Consider the following 20729-nt stretch of genomic DNA (forward strand, 5'->3'; position numbering starts at 1 on the left):
TATTTGCTATCTTCCTTTCATCTATGCCCCAGGTTCAAACATTATCCAACTCTTCACTTAAGATCTCTCTTTTCCTCTCCATGGCCATTGCTACCAACTCTGGCCAAATCCCTTAATCCTCCTCATCTGGATGGTTACACCTGTCTATGCTCTCCCTGCTTTCAGCCTATCTTCTTGCTACATCATCCTATACACTGGAGACAGAATAATTTTCCTAGTGGTCAGATCATCTTGCTACTCTGGTCATGTGCATCCACTGGCTATCCATTACCTACAGAAAAAACACCACATTCCTTCATAAGATATACAAGAGTCTCTATGATCTAGCCTCAATCTACTGTCCCAGCCATACCTGCAAATATTCCCTCCTTGTCCCATATCCACTACAACCTGGACTCTAGCCAAACCATAGAACTTACGATGCTTGACAGATGCCTTGCATTTCCTGCCTCTATACCCCTACTTACTGTCTTCCCACAGAAATGCTATTTCCACACGTCGTCAAGTCTCAGCTTATCTACCACCTCATGCATGAAGCTGCCACCAATCTGTAATCCTCACTGACTGACACCAAATGAGAAGAATCTTCTTCTTCCTCTAGTTAAGCCATTCTGCCATCTCGCTACAATCTGTTCCTGAGAAAGCTCATGTCCTCAAAAGTCATGCTTTCAAAGGATTAGCAGCTAGAAAGATTGGGAGTTCTCATGGCAAAGTTCTTTTGCCTGTAGAGGCTTCAGTAAGGTTTTTTATAAAATCTCATGAGGCAAATGCAGAAGTTGAGTCTATCCAGCTTCAGGACAATGGCCTTCTTTCTCCAATTACCAGTGGTGCTTTCATTATATTCATTACCACCCACTACTACTACAGGGCCAAAGCATGAAGACCTGCTAAAAGAACATCTATGTCTTACCTGTCTTCACTTTCCTCCCAAAATATATAACACAAATTGTATTTCTCAACTAATCGAGCACATTATATGTAATCAGCATTGTGAAATCTTCCATGTCCCATGCTGATACCACCCCTCTTCTCTGCTTAGCAACATTCCAAACACAAAGCAGGTAATCAAAAACTATTGCTCTGGTTAAACTCAAAAACAAAAGAACACTGTTACCATGATTATAATCCATTCATAACAGAGCAGGTTTGAGACACTTTTTAATAAAAGTTTTAAATTGAATAATGCTGAGGTATCTATCATGGATATTCTCTCTGATTATAAGCTCCATGGTGGCAGGGGTCACGTCTGCCTTAGTTACTGCAGTGATCCAGAACATCGTATCTTGTCTGGCACATGGACGGTGGCCATTAAATATTCAATGAATTAATAAATCAATATGGTCATGTCCAAGCCATCCAGGTGGACAAAGTCATAAACAGGACCACTACATTAGAGCCAAAGTTTGATTTTTCAGGGAACTGTGAGAACTTACTATATTTTTTAATGTTAAAAGCACATTATTTGCCATTTAAGGAAGGACTTCCTTCTCTAAAAGCTTCCCTTTAAGAACAACTACTTAGTGGAATGTTCCAGCCATCTACAATGCCTTAAGTGTTTGTGAGAGCTTATCTTTCCATGAACCTTATAGAAACCAGAAGTGAAGTTACATCCACTTACAAAGTACTATTTGCTACCAAGTGCCAACATATTTACATATTTGTTTATAGATAGATAGACAGGTAGGTAGGTTTATCTGCCTAGAAAGGCAACTCTCTCCAATTTCCATTTCAACAAACTAAATGTTAACGTATAAATAAGCAAAATCAAACAAAATATCTCACATATAAAGACTTCATTTTATTTGTAAAGGTGTTAAGTCAACACTGCATTTCTTATCTTTCCTTTAAAAATTTTTGAAATGGTCTAAGCTTATTAACCATATCATTTAGCCAGTACAATCACAATTGTAACAACTTGATTAGCCCAGTTTGTAAGATAATTGCTTACACATTCCACAGAAGTTAGAATGTACCTGCCATCTTGTATTCTGAGAATCCCAGATAGAACCATCAGGCTTAGTAAAGTGAGGATGGAAGGAAGGGGGAGAGGGTAGAGGATAGGAATACATATATACCCAGGCAGGCACGATAGTCAAAATACTTAACAACTGATCTGGTAAAGGCATTAACCAATTAGAATGGATGCTCACCCAATCACAACAGATGTCAGCCATACAAACTAATTATAATTACTTATTTTTCATTTAATACTTCTTGAGTGCATTTTTAAGTATTGTAACAAATACTTCACAAGTGCAAAAGCATATCCAACAAGATGCTAAAGATGCCTCATTAAAGTATTAAATACCAGGGAAGACATTCACTGCACCTACAGTAATAAGTTTATAAGTAATGATACACGCTGAGACATAAAAAGCAAAAAATACATGCACAGACAGCATCCTGGAGACTCTCCAGTGAAGACAGGTTGCAAAAGCATAGTTCAAATTACTCAGGAAAACATATACATCCAGGAACTCAAGTAAAATTATTTGGTCACAGGATATAACAAATGAAAAAAAAAAAAATTGTGGAGTGGAACAGTGAAGATAATGCAAAACCTAAACCTGAACCTTTACAAATATTTTTAAGGATATGAGGCATTCTTCATTATAACTTTCTTTTTTTCTTTTCTTTTCTTTCTTTTTTTTTTAGAGAGGGAGAGTGGAGGGGGAGGGGCCAAGGGAGAGGAAAAGAGACAATCTTAAACAGGTTCCATGCCCAGCGCAGGGCCTGATGCAGGGCTGATCTCACAACCCTGAGATCATGACCTGAGCCAAAATCAAGAGTCTGACACTTAACCGACTGAGCCACCCAGGCTCCCCTCCTCATTGTCACTTTCGAGAAATAGTAACTCTATTTATTCTACTAGTCACAAAGGAAAATGAAAAGTTAAACATTTGTCAAGATATAATAAAGACGTTCTTTCCCAAAGAAATGGGATATTTTGCTTAATCATATATGGGGGTTAATTAGATGTATCATACATGCTATACCCAATCACAGATAATATGATTAAGATCATTAAATACGTTGTTTAATAAGCAAACTCTGTGCATGTGTATGTTGGTGTGCAGTCAATATCATGAAAACCGAGCTCACTATGATATCGTACTAACCATATAAGCATTTTCTTTTGCGCTGGGGTTCTGGTCACCATAATACCATGCAAACTGGAAGTCCTGGGACTGGGGAACATGGGACATCTCTGCTCTGCTCTTAAATTCCAATGACAGAATGGTGGGTGGAAAAAGAATACTTATGATGATCTTTAAGAGAAAATAAAGCAAAATAAGTAGTAAGGATTACAACACAAGGCATGAGTAGTAGTCAAATCACAAAATGAAGATTTTAATGTACACAAAGCACCAGACCAATCCCTAATTCAGTTGATACCCTGATTCTATATGTACTTTTTGACTCAATTCCAAATCTAGCAGTGTCTTCCCCAGAAATCGTCATAAATGCAAGCATATGTGTATAGGGACATGCATTGCAGGGTTATGTATAATAGCAAAAAAAATCTGTCAACCTATATATCTTTCTATAGAGGGATAGCAGGTGTGGGACAACCTAACAGTGGAATATTATGCAGTCATTAAGAAGATAAAGACACTGGGCGCCTGGGTGGCTCAGTTGGTTAAGCGACTGCCTTCGGCTCAGGTCATGATCCCAGGGTCCTGGGATCGAGCCCCGCATCGGGCTCCCAGCTCAGCGAGAAGCCTGCTTCTCCCTCTCCCACTCCCCCTGCTTGTGTTCCCTCTCTCGCTGTCTCTCTCTCTGTCAAATAAATAAATAAAATCTTTTAAATAAATAAATAAATAAATAAATAAAATGTAAAAAAAAAAGATAAAGACACTTTTTAGTATAATGAAAAAATATCCAAGTTATATTGTTAAATGAATAAAAGCAAGGTATATAATAATATATATGGTGTGATCCCATTATTGTACAAAAAGAAAATTAAAAATTAGAAAACATATGTGCATACACAGATATGCATTTAAAGGTTTAAAAATCTGTATACCACACAGTTATTATTTATCCCTTGGGGCAGGGCAGCAAGAAGTATTATTTTTCAATGAACATGAGCATATTGCTTTCATAATTCTTTAAAGCCATGGGGTAGTTATTATCCCATAAAACACATTAAAATTTATTCATATTATAAAATCAAGAATAGGGACGCCTGGGTGGCTCAGTCAGTTAAGCGTCTGCCTTGGGCTCAGGTCATGATCTCAGGGTCCTGGGATCGAGTCCCACATTGGGCTCCTTGCCCAGTGGGGAGCCTGCTTCTCCCTCTGCCTCTGCCTGCCACTCCCCCTGCTTGTGCTCTCTCTGACAAATAAATAAAATCTTAAAAAATAAATAAAATCAAGAATATAAAAACAACAAGCGTCACCTTCTGTTAGATTCATCTCACATCCTACACAAATATTTATTTTTTTTAAGATTTTATTTATTTCTGAGAGAGTGAGAGAGAGCACAAGCAGGGGGGAGGGGAAGAGGGAGAAAAACTCGTAGCCAAGCACTGATGAATTAGGATCTAGGCATGGAGAGCAATGTCCCACAGCTCAGAGATTTTAAGTAGCTAATTCAGCCTTCTTTGTCCACTCACTACTTTTGGGGGCAAAACATTCAGTCTTGCTTCATTTAGGTCTCTTTACTGATATAATGTATATGAGGAACAAAATGGTATTAAGCAAAATGGTATAATTTTCCCCACAGCTGTACAGAAAAAACAAGTCGTGGGGAAAATTATTGCTCAAACTTCCAGCCATCTATACCCCATCTTGTTCTCTACACATTTAAAAAGAGTTATTGTCAGAGATTGTGTAGCTAGAGGTGGGCCCATTCACTTCTCTGCTTCATCATTTCCAAGGCTGAAATCAAAACAGATCAAAGGAGAACTTCGTCTACAAATAACTGTTACTTCTTCAGTATTTTTTAAAGAGGAATCTATGTGAAATAATTTTTGGCTCACATCTCTCTTATTTTTGCAGTCTCATTGGTGGATTTAAAATGTGCAAGTTCTTTTATATATTTGGTATGGTATGTCTTATTTCTTTGTGTTTTCTATAGTGTGTCCAACAAAAAAATAGTTTTAGGGAAGTCATTCTATTTGGGACGGACATTTTTAAAAGCTGTAGGTAAAGTACAATTAAAATATATAGTCTTATGTTGGGGCACCTGGGTGGCTCAGTTGTTAAACATCTGGCTTCGGCTCAAGTCATGATCCCAGGGTCCTGGGATCGAGCACCGCATCGGGCTCCCTGCCCGGCGGGAAGCCTGCTTCTCTCTCTCCCACTTCCCCTGCTTGTGTTCCTGCTCTCCCTATCTCCCCCTTCAAATAAACAAATAAAATCTTTAAAAAAAATATATATATATATAGTCTAATGTTGCTTTTCATGCTCATGCTTTATCCCCTTTTATTCAGTTTTATAAGCATATGTACTTCATAAGCTTGACCATAACCTAAAGCTTTAGGCTTAGGTGTGATGTCAAAAGTTAAATGTCTTTAGTAGTTAACTAAATTATTCTTGATAATTCAAGATGAGAGGTGAGGCCAAACTATAACAGATAGAAGAATCTGGAAATAGGTGTTTCAGGGCAGCTTTATAAAATGAGCATCTATTCCCTCAAACATCACATTGGATGAACAGAACAGCAATTACTAATTTTATTTAATGTATTATTGATTAATATTCCTAAGCTGAAATTTGTCTCATTAAAAAGGCTATTAACGTCGTTGTCTGAGGTTCCACTGGGGAGATCCCAGCTCATCCGTGAGAACCAAAGATACTAACTGGTTTTCCTGAATTGATTCTTCCGGAACAAGGGAAAAATGAACTCAAGAGTACAGACCTTCAGAGTAAACAAATATTAAATTCTAGAAAGTAAATATACTTTTTTAAAATTGAAGTAGACACACAAGTTTACATTAGTTTCTGGTGTACAGAACAGCGATTTGACACCTCTAGGTTACGCTGTGCTCACTGCCCATCGTAGCTACCATCTGTCTCCCTACAACACGATCACAATACCACTGACTCTATTCCCTATGGTCCACTTTCATCCCTGTGACTTATTCAGTCCATCACTGGAAGCCTGTGTCTCCCACTCCCCTTCACCCATTTTGCCCAACCCCATACACCCTCCCCGCTGGCAACCACCAGTTTGTTCTCTGTAAGTCAGTGTACCTTTATTTTTATTTATTTATTTTTTTTAATTTTTTTTTATTGTTATGTTGTCAGTGTACCTTTAACCAAGAGTTCTTCCTCATTTTCAGGCGCCCGGTCCACATGTCTGTCAGCAGCATTTGGGTGCAAGTATGCGAAACGAAGGGCCGCAACCTTCCAGATGCGGCCAGTTTCAGACAGGTAGAATTGCTCCAGTTCTTGAGTTCATAGGTCAACAGTTTCATGGCCATTCTTTCATTCTGCTTGAATGCCTTCTCCAGCACATCCAGGGCAAGCTGGCCGAACTGTCTGTGATGACACAGTGGTGAGTGGCAAAAACAAATGCAGGTCAGAGTCCCAGAAACATTTAAAAAGATTAGCTGTGAGACTCGGGAAAGAGCAACACAAAAAAACGAACAGCAACATAATAACCTCAGACTGCAGAAGCTATTTCAAAGTGGTTGCTGCTCAGGAAATGGACGTTCTCCCTTTGCGGGAGGGTTTACACTGCAGCATACAGAATTTGGTTTGCACCAGGAGTGGTTGAGCTATCTACCCATGGGGAGAAGCCTGTCCACATCGCAAAACAGACTACATATAGCTTGGTTTGGGGCTCCCTGACAAAACCAAATAAAGAATTTTTTGACAGAAAAGACTGTTCAATATTGAGTAAGGAATTAAGGGAAATCATGGGGCCACATTTTTAAAAAAATATTCTAGAAAATACATAGATGACTTAAGTAAGAAACTAGATGTGGAGACATTTTCTGGGAGGTTGTTTTCTCTAAAAAGTAGACACTGCTATTCTCCAGAACTTTTAAAATCACAATTAGACATTAGTTTTTATGAATTCTAGCTCCCCTTCTTTCCTCACTATTATAATGCTTGAGTATTCAAAAAATCAAAACCATTCCCAACTTTTCTATCTTTTGCCATCGTGCCCTGGTTCTTTGGTACATAATACATTTATTTGTTTCCCTGCCTGAGAGGTACTAAAAGTAAACAAGTTTTCATTTCACTTAGTGTCAAAGAGTTTGAGAGCTGGAAGGGATTTTCAAAATCATTAACTGAACCTTCTAGTGAGGAAACAAGAGTCCCCAAATCTGGCCGGCTGAGTTGCCCAATTATTAAACAGCTGGATGAGGACCAGAGGCCAGGTCTCCTGACTGGAGGGCCACCTCTCTTCCCTTGATTCCACAAAGCACCTTGAAATACCTAAAGACCCTGATTTATGGGAGAGCCCAGGAAATGCTGGGCAAGTCCACGCATCTTACAAGTTCTAAGGCGAGGGAGATAAAAGTGTCTAACCATTCTAAGAACTGTCGATGTTTAGTATGAAGTGAAGAGAGAACTCCTACTTTGAGTAATTTTTCAGCTCTTCTGAGGCATCATCCATCATGTTGCTCTCCTTGGCTTCGTGGGCCATGGCTCGGTAGAGTTTATAGGCAACCACTGCCTTCACCGTTGCCTCCTCTCCATGCTGCCAGAAGAACATGGCCATCTTCTGCCTTTTCATTAGCACAGCCCAAACCAGCAGGTCATTGTAAGGGTACATAAAGCCAGTGGACTCAGGGTCATCTGATATATTTTGTTCTTCTTTTGACTTCTTCCTTGATTTACGAAGGACTACAGACTTTTCCTGTTGGAAAATAAAATAGGAACGGATTCCCAAAGAGTCAGATGCATGATATTTGACCTAATGAAACATATCCAGTATCCTAAGAATATTTTTTAAGTCTCTGAAAAGAGATGGAAATAACAATACAATTTTATAAACCAGAAACCAAAATTTTAGCCTTTTAGGTGATCTATTTCTTGTTGTGTCCGATAGATCCAGGGTCCACACACTGAGATACCTTGTGTTCATTCAGCACAACTTGAAACACTACACCTTTGGGATAGACTCAATAACTACATGACAGTTTTCAATTTCTCAAGGAAATGGGCTGAAATAACTATTGGATAAATGAGAACTATAAAAAAAAAAAAAACAACTCTAAACTCACTTTATAAATAAATTATCTTTCCCTTAGAAAAATGTCACTAGCATTGCCAACATGCATCCAACCTGATTGGTTTTAAGTTTCCTTTCCTTTATTCTGATTATATTCCTCTAGTAATAGTAATATGTAATAATGCAATACTATTCTCCACCAGGTAAACTAACCCTTTACAGCTCATCTCAAATGCCACTCCCTAACCCCCATGTTCTTCTATATCACTATGTATGTATTTCTATTTCAATATTCATCATCATCATACGGCAATACGGCTATTACTTTTGGGGAGGGGGGTCATTTCTCAGTCATTATTATACCTTCTTCATCCACCTGCATCCCAAATTCAACTAAGCACCCAACATAATGCCTGGTAAATAATAGGATTTGATAATTTTTTTAATAAAAAGAGATAAGAGAGAAAATTATACATTTCCTCTATTTCTATAAATAAAAGGAAATTTGTATCCATTGATGGTGATCAAGGGTAATTTTATAAAATATCCTTTCATCCTAGGAGCTATGGAAAGCAAACCTCTTTCATAGAACATAGAAATTATTTATATAGAAACTCTTGAGCAAACACATTCATCCCCAGAGAAAAGTGGGACTGAGGTAATATGGGGAGAGGTGGATTAACAATATTGTTCACATTGCTCACTTGTTGTTTTGCTGTTGACTTGCACCCAACTGTTTATGGTACTTATAACTGGCCTACTTGTAGCTCCCTTCTCCAACTTTAAATGAAGAAATGGTCTAGCCTGCAAGAACAATTTTATTTTCACATCTAAAAAGAAATAAGTGGTACCTTGAATTTGTAAGGCTGGGCAGTTCTAATGAACTGGGAATGCAGCGTGCTTTCTGCAGATTCATTTCTATTTCCTGAGGGGTGTCTTCGGTGAAGAGGGGGCTGGGAAAGGCTTTGAGCAAAACTGGTCACTCGCTGGCAGGTGTTATTTTATTTTTAAAATAAAACAAAAAGGGAAAAGATTATCATGGTAACAATTAACATTTCATTTCTAGACAGTAATGAAAACAAAGTATAATATTGTATCCTACCAAGTATCCAAAGATTCTGTCTCTAGCCCATGATCAGTATTTAATTACCCAAGAAAAGCCTCTAACGATCTCCTCCTTATTAAAAACACTGTTATTTCCTAACATCCTAGAGAACATGCTCTTTTGTTCCCTATTATATATCTGCATTCCTTCTCTATATGGAAATTCCACTAAAAATCAATGGATTTTCTATACCTGGAACAAGTTCAGAATAGGCAATAGAGATTCACAGCTCTGATAAGAAAAAGTTCCCATTCACAAACAACTCCAAGGTTAAGTTAGAAAGTTATGGAACTTCTCCAGATGTTATGCATCACCACTGGAATTCCAGTGATTAGGCCCAATAACAACATAATTTACCGCTTATCAGCATGAAGCTTTCATCAATGAGAAACTAAAAGAAGCTTTCTTGAAGGGGCTGATATAAAAATGGATGATACAAACCATGGGCTTTGAGCTACTTTATTTTTTGAAATAAGAAGGCATCAGACTACCGCTTTATTTCAACTTCCAATACCAAGAACAAAACGAGTTAGTCCAAAGTAAACAACCAGCAACAATAATTTGCCACCTCCTGCTAATACTTAGTATGTTGTCCCAAACCAGTGGCTTATTTTTGCTATCCTCAGATAAAGGACCAGGCTGACAATGAAGTATTCTGTCTCTTTAATCCACACAGCATCGTGCACATTTTTCCTTCTGTGTCCACACAGTCAACATAGTAAGTCTGTCCCAAGAAATGAGGACCGTCAGAGGACCCAGAAATCTCATACAAACCAGGGAACTGAAACACCAAAAGGGTTTTCCATATTCATCCAAAAGAGTTAGGGCCATTATAGAACAACTCTTTACACAGCCATCGAAAATATCAGTTCTCCAAGAGAGGCCACCTTTTCCAATAAGAGGCAGGTGTTCCGTGTTATTTTTAAAACTTACAACAAGCTTCACATATCCATTTTCAATGTATCCTTTCTTGGTAAAGAGATTGAGAAATGTGCCACACAGGCAGAAAATTCCACCACTGTGCATATCAGAATGGAGTTGGTAGCCACGCAGTCCGTACTCTGGGTTGTCATCCAAAAGGGGGGTATGAGCTATGAGCTCATAGGGGACAGGGGCTGATACTAACGTGCTCTTTTCCACAAAGTGATGGAAATGAAGATTTGCTGTAACAAAAGCCAGTTCTTCCTCCCTCTTCCATAGCCCTACCAGGAGGCCTGGGTGTAAGCAGAAGATCCAAACGAGTCTGTCCCAGCCAGTTGTGGTGGATTCAGTTAAGTTACTCAGGTTGTACTTTGCAATTAAAGAATGCCACCAAGGTCCATTTTTGGAGTGTTGTGATACAGAATTAATAGCATCATCAGTAGTGATCATGACTATTATTATTAACAGTTACTCTGTACCCTCTATGTTCCAGGAATATGGGTTTTCCGGGCATTATTTAACCCCTTTGACAAATTTATGAAAGAGATATTATTATTCCCATTTTATAGATAAGGAAAGTGACACACAGGTTAAGCTTCTCACTCAAGATTTAGTAACTACTAACAAGCGAAACTAATAGTCCATCCCAAATCTCTCGGACTCCAAACCATGTATTGGTAGCTGCTATGATCTAACTTACTACAAGACTTCACTAATAGACTCTACTTCACTAGAAAACAGTCAGAGAAATGGGTAGTAATTTCTCACCATTTCAAAAGAAAAAAAGCACTCGAGGTACTTGCCTAGCAAACTGCCCACCGGGCGACACCAAGGGCAGAGTCGGTCCTCATACCTGTCACAGGCAACCTCACAGCAAGATATATTTGGTTTAAGTGAAGGAGCTGATACCTCAAGTGCATCTCCATGCCTTTGAAATCTCAATGAAGATCATTTTCTGTAAGATTTGAGTTTCTTTTTGTTTTGTTCTTTTATTTCTTAAAGACAAGTTGGGCTTTTACTTCACCTGATTCTTTAAAGGTCAAAAGTGGCTTGATATTCTGGACTCTTCCTGTGATCCCATCCCAAACCACCTTTCCAGTCTCATCCTTCACAACCTTCTAGCACGTCGCTGCCAACAAAGGCCTCCTTGTCACTGTCACTGATGTCCGTAGCACTGTGCCTTCCACTGTCCCTGCTCTTCTCTCAACCCCAATGCCCCAAACTCCCTTCTCTAACACTTCCATTATCTTCTAAGAAGAAAGGCTCTCTTTGGAAACAACCAATGTTTTCTCTGCTAATCAACCAGGCAGGAACTCTGACTTTACATTCCTAGACTTTCGAAATCTTGATGGAAAATAAAATATGTACAATGTGTATTTTTACATAGTACACTCTGCATGCATTTTCCAACATAACCCCTACACACCTGTCCCAAGTTTGTCATCTCCAGGTTATGGACTACTATGAGTTTAGAGATGGAAGCCCATTAGGCTTTTGCCTTCTACAATTTCAAAAGGAAAGAAAAGAACTGGTCATCCCTCCCTCAAATCCTTCTCAAGACATTACTTCTATGTCAATATAGCACACATTGTATCCTGTTCTGTATGATGCCTCGTTATTCATAAGTCTGTTTCCTCTGAGAGTTTCTAAACCCCTGGTCTTTATGTTCATCCTAAGCCAGCACTATAATTTACATGCAGCAGAGACTCAATAAATGTCAATAAATACAAATGTCCATTTTAGAAGCTATTTCCACCTGAACTTCCTAAGCCATTTTTCTAAGTCTAACTCCAAGTTATCCCATAGGATATGAGGCTACTTATCAATTGTGGTACCTTATGTTTTCTGTAGAGGTTGTTGTAGAGGGCTCTGAAACTTTTTCTAGTGTAGCTGCTGCGATACGCTCCACCAATGAGGTATTCGATTACCAATCCAATGTCGATCAGTGTTATTCTGTAGCCTGAGAGAAGGGCATGCTGAAACAAAACCATGCAACGTATTTCAACTTTCAGTTCCCTTTTTGCGTCTCCTTTGCCATCTGTTAGAACATAACCCAATCAACTGCAGAGGTAGACTCATACTTTTCAAGCATCTTTACAAACTGATCCATTAGGGGCGCCTGGGTGGCTCAGTTGTTGGGCGTCTGCCTTTGGCTCAGGTCATGATCCCAGCGTCCTGGGATCGAGCCCCGCATCGGGCTCCCTGCTCCGCAGGAAGCCTGCTTCTCCCTCTCCCACTCCCCCTGCTTGTGTTCCCTCTCTCACTGTGTCTCTCTCTGTCAAGTAAATAAATAAAATCTTTAAAAAAAAACAAAACACAAAAACAAACTGATCCATTAATGTGACCAACCACTGATAGAGTCTGCTTGTTTATAAGGAAAAACAAACCTAGCCTTAATGTGTTTTTAATTTCACAGGAATCAAGTGTGTGCTTATATTTGCTCATTCAACTCTCTTTTTTCTCTCTTTCTCTCATGCATAAATATACTTTGTAATAAAACACACTTAAATATAGTATAAAAGATTGTTTTTAACTGGAAATTATATAACTATTACAACAGAAATAAAATCACTGGAGTATATCACCAAAATGTGCCATTTTGACATATTATTTTAAATAAAAGTTACTTAAGAGACAGCCTGTACAAGAAGGACACTCAGACCCTCCAATGCTTCCCGAAAGCAGGAAATAACTCCCCCATGTGAAAGGTACCCTCCTTGTCCCAGGAGATAAAGAGACATCCTTATCACCAGAGATGGGAAATTTAGAGCAGAGAAGCGTGTATAAGTGACCCTTGTTACTTTTTACTAATTTACTACCCCAGACTAAATTCTGTTTAGAATTCCTTACTAATTGAACTTTGTGTTTTTTTCTCCTATTAATCTGTCTCATGTAAAATTTAATTCTTAGGCTAGCTGGAAGAACCTTGGACTGAGGAAAATTTCTTCCTTCCTTCAATATACTGAATGTATGTGACCCAAAATTAACATTGGCTTAGATCTTCCATCTCTCTATTGAAATGGCTATAGCACTTTGCACTGTGTTGACTACATCATACACAAAATGAGAACATGGAAGGAAGTAGAACAAATAGAAATAAGGAACGTGGAATGGCAGAACAAAATAAGATATCAAAATATGAGGTTGTGCCAAAACAAATGTTATGGTTGGCAAGAGGGCTGAGCAGATTTCCAAGTACATGGGTCTTAGTCTAAATGAAGATAACTTTGGCCACTTAAAACCCACCTTACTACCTCTTCATAACTGTTACTTCTCAACTACCATTCACTGTACATTTTTTCATTAAAGTATAATTGACATACAATATCCTATTAGTTTTAGGTACGTATCAGTGATTTAATATTTTTATACATTATGAAATGATCCCCATGATAAGTCTAGTTACTATCTGTTGCCATACAAAGTTATTACAATACTATTGACTATATTCCCTATGCTATACATTACATCCCCATGACTTATTTATTGTCTAACTGGAAGTTTATACCTCTTAATCCCCTTCACCTATTGAGCTTATTACACTGATTCATGAATCAATGTAAATACATTCATAATTTACTTTTTTCAAGGAACACCAAAACTAATGCTCTTTGTTGCTACTAGTTAAAAGCATAGGGGCGCCTGAGTGGCTCAGTCGTTAAGCGTCTGCCTTCCGTTCAGGTCATGATCCCAGGGTCCTGGGGTCGGGCCCCACATTGGGCTCCCTGCTCTGAGGGAAGCCTGCTTCTCCCTCTTCCACTCCCCCTGCTTGTGTTCCCTCTCTTGCTGTCTCTCTCTCTCTGCCAAATAAATAAATAAAATCTTTATAAAAATAAAAATAAATAAATAAATGAGAGCATATTTAACCTATTCTATTCCTTTTTCTTCAGTTTACTGTAAAGGAATCAAAGTTCAAGGAAATAATAAGGAAAATCATCTTGATCTGGCATCAATCATGCAAACTAAATTTACATCAGCATGGACACTTTTGCTTACTTCTAATTTGCCAACTAAATGTCTTCCTCTGCGGTCCTTTTATTCTGGCTCTCCCACCAAGTCAACGTAGCCAGAAAGCCCACACTCTCTCCATCAAGATACCAGACTTCCGAGAAATGAGGAAGTACTTTTAAAGTGTGCCATGGATGGAGTTTAATCATGGGAACAAAAAAAGTCTCTCCTAGTTTTCTGCAGATGTGAATAAAAGTTCTTGGTGACTAAAAGAGAAGGAATTAAAGCATAAGAGACTGTTAAAGGTTTGGTAACTAATAGAAGATGATTTTATTTTAAGTCTGATTTAACTCAAAGTTCAGCGAAAACACCATGAGCAAAATATGAGCAAGGTTATAGAGTAGTGGGATTCATCCTGGCTCCCTACAACAATGCTTAGACTCACAAAAGAAGGTAGGGCCCCCAAGCCATCATTCATAGTCAAAACAATAACAAAACAATGAAAATCATATATCAGTCCTCCAATAAACATGACAAGACAAGGAAATTTCTTTATTTTCAGCAAGTATTATCATTGTTGGAAATACTGTTGTATCATGTTGAGGTAAAGTTCTGAAAGTTTTATATGTCTCCGATTCATATTTTATAAGAGAAAATAATCATTAGTCAATGCCACTTACTTGGTGGATCAAATCTTTAAAAATATAAAATAAATTACAAGGAAACAAAGAGTATGGTTTGGTGATGAAATTGCTCAGAGCCCCAGACAAAGAGGGTAGGTAACTCACTAGAAAATCCAAATCTACATTTTACGAAGCAAAATCAGGCAATGCCTCAATCACAAAGCTAAGACAATACACAAAGAAATTTGTACACATTCATAATTACGTTACCTGTTTTACATCTCGGACAAGATGATGCAAGAGCATATTAGTGGGTCCTTGTTTCTGTAATGAAGACAAGAAAAATTTATTCCTTTTAATTACCATATACTAGGGGGAAAATATTTTATTTCAGAATGCACAAATAACCCAGAATACTGAAAATTTTCTTCAACATCTTTAGTAATGAAGCTTACCCCAATTAATCGTGTTATTTCCTAAGAGAAGATATAATTAGATTGAAATATTTTTCAAAGATGTAAAAAAAAAAAAAAAAAAGATATATATGTGTAGGTAGTAAAAATATAATTAACCTTATTTTTTTCAAGAGACAAAAATAAATTTTAAGTAATTTGTAACTATCCTTTATCATATATAAACTACACCATTACGAACCCCATCACATAATTACATTCCATCAACAATTACTTATTGAACACTCCTATGTTCAATCCAGCTCTTGAGGGAGTCAGTTAAGAATGTAAGTACTTTCTTCATAGTTTTTACAGTCTAATTGAAGAGAGGGGGGATTTACACGAAAAACTAATTATGAAGATGTATGCTCGAAAAGAGTTGCCAAAAATTTGTACCGTAGGAATAGATCACTGTAAACCGAGTATTCAAAAAGACAGGGCTTAAAGAGGGCTTTCAAGAAAAGGTAAGATTCAAAGGACAAGGAACAACATTTCAAGAAGGGTGCTTGGCTTGAGCAAATGGTGTTTTTACAATGAGTAAGCTGGTCTAGTTTCAATAAAGGGTTTGCTTACAAAAGCAGAATTTTAACAGTGGCTGTAGGTCGAGATGCTTCCAACAATTCAATAAAAGCAATTTGTTCTTGCTTTAATTATGGTCTTACTGTTGTGTTTTCTTAACTTAGTTTATGTTTCTATTCTGTGTAATTAATTAAAATAAGAAACGCAGAAATGACCATAGGATAAAATGGATTTGGTAAGAATGTTTGTCCTCTGGTTGAGAAATCTGACTCTCTCTAAGCTATCTTTGTACTTCAATATTCAAGGAGACTTGAACATTCAATATTTAGCTTAAGCTAAATCTTAAGCTAATTAATAAATGAATCTTAAGGGAGGCGATTGATGAAATATTCCAATACTCACTGTGTTATAGAGCTCCTCCAGTCGGGGGATGGTAAGAAAGCGATGGAGGTTCACTCCATATTCTATTAAGAGCTTTACAAAATCCACTCGATCCATTACTAAAGCATCTAACATTGCTTGTTCCAGTGCACCAGCCTTCAGAAGGTAGAAATAAATGAGAGAGAGAGACAATTAAGAAAGAAGTTTTTTAAAAAGTAGAAATAACTGAAGAATTATAAAGATCTGAACTCAAAACAATGCAGATATAACAATCATAAAATACAGTCTTACTAAGAAATGTTCAGGACCTGATTGAAGAAATGACAAAAAGTGAACTTGAAGGCATAAAAGACACTTAAAGTAAATCCGTTCTTGTACCAGAAGACTGACAATTGTAAAGATCTCACTGCTTCCCAAATTAATGTATAGGTTTAATGCAATTCTAATAAAAACTCAAGGTTTCTTTTTTGTTGTTGTTGCTATTTTAACTTGCCATGTTTTCATTTAAACTATACCCAGTTTCTGAATATATACGGGAAATTAAACACACTCATTTACTTTTACTCTGACCTAAATTTTAGTAAAATTATAGTAAAAAGACTTTTTTTTAAAAGAAATGAATCCACAAGAACAGGGGGTCCAGGAGTGTCACATTTTGGAAGTTGGAAAGCAGATGGGCAGGTGGTAATTGACTTAGCAGTCCCCGGAAACCCAGAAGGTAAAAGTCCCCAGAAACTGAAACTAGAAAAAAGCCAAGAACCAAACAAATCTCTGCCATAGAATTCTGGCGGCTCCAGGATGAAATAAATGTACATATACTGAATCCCTAATGTCGAGATCTTCCCCGTCATCTTCCCCCATTTGACTTCCATTAACACTGGCAGCAAGGTTTTTCCTTACCCAGGCGGGGGATTGGAGGATTCTTTTCTGTAAAGGGACTAAGAGTAAAGGCAGGAATATGCTGTCATCTCAGGTCCCCCCAGCAAGTGGAAGCCAGATCGCTCCTCTGTCCAAACAGAGCAGTGACCTGGCTTCACCTACAGGCTCAATTTATTTTTGTCTCTAGAAAAAATTTATCTGTAAGCTTCACCTACAGGCTCAATTTATTTTTGTCTCTTTAAAATAAGGTTAATTAAATTTTTACTACCTACACATATATATCTTTTTTTTTTTTTACATCTTTGAAAAATATTTCAATCTAATTATATCTTCTCTTAGGAAATAACTTACAATTAATTGGGGTAAGCTTCATTACTAAGTAAGTTAAGATTTGTCTTAACTGAAAAATCTACAGTTAAGCTTCACCTACAGGCTCAGAATTTCTAAAGAGCTTTCTCTCCACACTTAAATAAAAAGTCCAGAACAAGCACACCACAAAACATCATCAGTAAGAATCAGACAATGCAGGAAGAAGAAAAATTCAAAAGAACTATCATTACTATCCTCGTTGCTTAAAAAAAGAAAAGAAAAGAAAAGAAAAAAGACAACAAATGTGCTCGTAGAAACTAATAGTATGCTACCAGAAGCAAAAAGCTCCATGTAAGGCATGAAAATTAAAGTTGAAGAAATCAACAAAGGAAAAATATGGAAGATAAAAGGAAAAAGATAAGATTAGAGGAGCAGTCCTTAGGTCCAACATTTAAATGCTATGAATTCCAGAAAGAGAACAGAGAAAACAGGAAGGAAATTCCCCAGCATGGAAACCCATGATTGCTAAGTTGAAAGCATGTGCCCAGCATAATGGATATAAAGACTCACAATAGCACACAGCATTGTGAAATCTCAAAACACTAGAAAGATATTTGTTTGAACTTCCAAAGAGGAAAAAAAAAATGGTCCCAAACAAAGGATCAGAAAACAGAAACATTTTTACTTCTCAATAGCAGTGTTGAATGCTAGCAGCTAAGCATTCAAAATTCTTCAGGAAGATTAGTCCTGATCTTTAATTAAAATATATCCAAACATATATGTTCTCAAAATGTTTATCTTCCATGTTCCCTTTCTCAGAAAGTTACTGAAGGATGCACCTCCTTAAAATAAAGGAGTAAACCAGGGAAGAAGATGACACGGGATACAGAAAACAGGTGCTCTAACACAGGAGAGAGGCAAAGGGAATATCCAGTATGATGAAGGTAGATCCCAGCATGACAGCCCAGAACCTGGAGCAGCAGGTAACCAGTCCAGATTGTAGCAGGGAGGACAGGACCACAGACAGAAATGTTGAGAAGTCTCTAAATGAATGAATCAGAAAATAACAATATGACTTGTTATTTAAAACTATGGAGATTTATAAATGTCAATACAATCAAAAAATGTTAAAAACACTTGACTCTTGTGATCAGCAGGGCAGAGAACTACTGTTGTTTTAGTAGCCTTTTAGTACCATTAGATGTTTTAACTAACATGCATGTATTAGTTTGACTCAAAAATAATATACCTTTGGTATGGTCACAACTGCAATTTTTAAAAATGAAATGTTAATAGTGATTATCATTAGCACTACAGATAACTTTTTTCTTTCTGCTTTTCTCTGTTTTCACTTATTTCTATTGTGAGTACATATTACACTTTAATGCAAAAATAAGAAAAGCTTCAAGTTTCAAAAAACAATATAAAAATCCAGCCATATTAAAAAAAATAATAAAATATCCTTCCATTCTGTCTTTCTCCCAACTTCATTTGCCAGTTTCAATTAGGCTGCAGAGCCTGAGGGGGAAAAAATGATTTTAGGGAGGCAAAGTTGAAGAGAGAAATGTCTCAGGTATCCCTGGGCACCCAGCTACAGAGAAGCTACCTCCACACCCCTCCCAAACCAATCTAGCTCTCCTCCGATTTTTTTCTTTGGATCCCCCCCTAACAAAGCCAACACACAAAATATTTTTCCCCAAATAACTTCATTTTCACTATACCTTCCAATGCTGTCCATAAATTAGGATGTGTTTCTTGGCAATGTCCATTCTGTCCCAAGCCATTGCCAGATTTAATTGTTCTGATGCTGTTAAGTTTGTGCCTAGGTTAAAAGAAGGGAACAATCATATATCTTATTTAAAATATCAACATAAAAAAAAAAAAAGTTCCATGGAACGTGAACAGAGGGAATGTGGAAGAGATGTAACCCTCTTCAGACACTCACCCTTGAGCAGAGCTGTTAGGATTGCTAAATCAAGGTCTTGCGACTCCTCAGAATCAGCATCAAATATGGTAATCTATGACAGTTGAAAAATAGGAAACCATACATTTTGGGAACTAGTAAAGAAATGTTTTCAAAAAGTCCCCACAAAATGCACTCTAGAGCTAATGAGTTGAGCAAAACATTAATGTAAAAAAACCACAGAGAGTTAATCTTATTGATTAATTACTCTCCCTTTTTACTTATAGGAAACTTTTTAAATAGGGTAATGGAGAACTGTGAACACTCGGAAAAAAAACACCCTCAAGAAATCTATGTATCCTATAGGAAACACATGATAAAACATTACTACACTGAATTTACCATGCATACACTAGAATGAAAAGAAACTCAGTGTCAATTCCTAAGGAAAAAGAAAAAAAAAATCATTCCTTTTGAAGAGATACCATAGGACACCATTCTGCTCACCTCACCTTAGAGACTAAGATTTTTGCTTTTTTAATGAGAGGTGAGCCCTCAAGGATTCATCATAAAATAAGTGAGGCAATTACAATGCACCCAATGAACAAGTAGAAAGGGCAGGACATGCCTCCTGCCATGAGACTAATTTTTGTAAGACAAATAAGGATTTTTATTTATGATTGTAAAAGTGCCTGGGGGCTCGATCGGTTGAGCGCCCAACTCTTGGTTTTGGCTCAGGTCATGATCTCAGGGTCTAAGATCGAGCCCTGCGTGGAGTTCCACCCTCAGTACGGAATCTGCTTACGATTCTCTCTCCCTCTGCCCCTCCCCACTCCTCAAACAAATAAATAAAAAGAAAAAAAAAAGGTTGCCTGCTATTAATGAATGTATCTCAGTCTTTCTAAGTGAAAATATGTTTTATATAGTACAGGGAACTATTCAACAAAAAGAGCCATGTCTGGCAAGCCCAGATAGACCACTAACTAGCCAGTCTGAGAGAAACATCTTTAGATGTGGATTTCTCATCCACAAGGTGAGAGGAACCCACTAAATAATCTCTAAGGTCCCATAAAGGTAGAAAAACTATGCTTCCGCAATTCAGGTATTGGTTCCCTCCAACTAACCGCCCCTCTATGTGCATGAATAAAATCAATTCTCAATCATGCAGGAGCTGAGGACCTAATTCCTAAGATGTGCAAAGCCTGCGGCACCTACTCTAGTCTTTGGTCATTACACCCTTCATTACTCTCTTTGATGACAGGAAGACACAAATATAAGGGTGATCTCTTTAAGATGTCCGTTTCTTATTGATTTCTGCAGGAAGTATCAAATGTAGTAGGCCAGGTACAGGATTTCAACTCTGTGCCCATGTGTCTATTTTACTGTTCTGTAACTGCATGACTCTGGGAAAATCACTTAAATTCTCTAGGTTCCAGCTTTGGCACCTCTGAAACTGGAATAAACAATCACTGCCATATTGAACTCACTCATGGGGCCGCTTCAAGGTAAAAAAAAATACATTTGAAAACATGTTGTTAATTGTAGACATGGTTGTT

General features: G+C 37.5%; 1 protein-coding gene and 1 pseudogene across 1 annotated transcript in view; both read right to left on the minus strand.

Annotated features, from left to right (window-relative positions):
* TRPM6 (transient receptor potential cation channel subfamily M member 6) overlaps nucleotides 1-20729 on the minus strand; it is a 142861-nt gene that overhangs the window by 67253 nt on the left and 54879 nt on the right. Inside the window, exons 10-18 of the mRNA XM_032427461.1 lie at nucleotides 19216-19288; nucleotides 18992-19092; nucleotides 16104-16238; nucleotides 15001-15054; nucleotides 11995-12135; nucleotides 8985-9119; nucleotides 7538-7818; nucleotides 6260-6488; nucleotides 3120-3269 (exon numbers count right to left, since the gene is read on the minus strand). Of these exons, the coding sequence (XP_032283352.1) occupies nucleotides 3120-3269; nucleotides 6260-6488; nucleotides 7538-7818; nucleotides 8985-9119; nucleotides 11995-12135; nucleotides 15001-15054; nucleotides 16104-16238; nucleotides 18992-19092; nucleotides 19216-19288 (1299 nt within the window). The remainder of the gene's footprint in view (nucleotides 1-3119; nucleotides 3270-6259; nucleotides 6489-7537; nucleotides 7819-8984; nucleotides 9120-11994; nucleotides 12136-15000; nucleotides 15055-16103; nucleotides 16239-18991; nucleotides 19093-19215; nucleotides 19289-20729) is intronic.
* Nucleotides 9247-11932, minus strand: LOC116646625 (annotated as a pseudogene).

This window comes from Phoca vitulina, unplaced genomic scaffold (genome assembly GCF_004348235.1).
Source record: "Phoca vitulina isolate PV1807 unplaced genomic scaffold, GSC_HSeal_1.0 scaffold37, whole genome shotgun sequence".
NCBI classification, from domain to species: domain Eukaryota; kingdom Metazoa; phylum Chordata; class Mammalia; order Carnivora; family Phocidae; genus Phoca; species Phoca vitulina.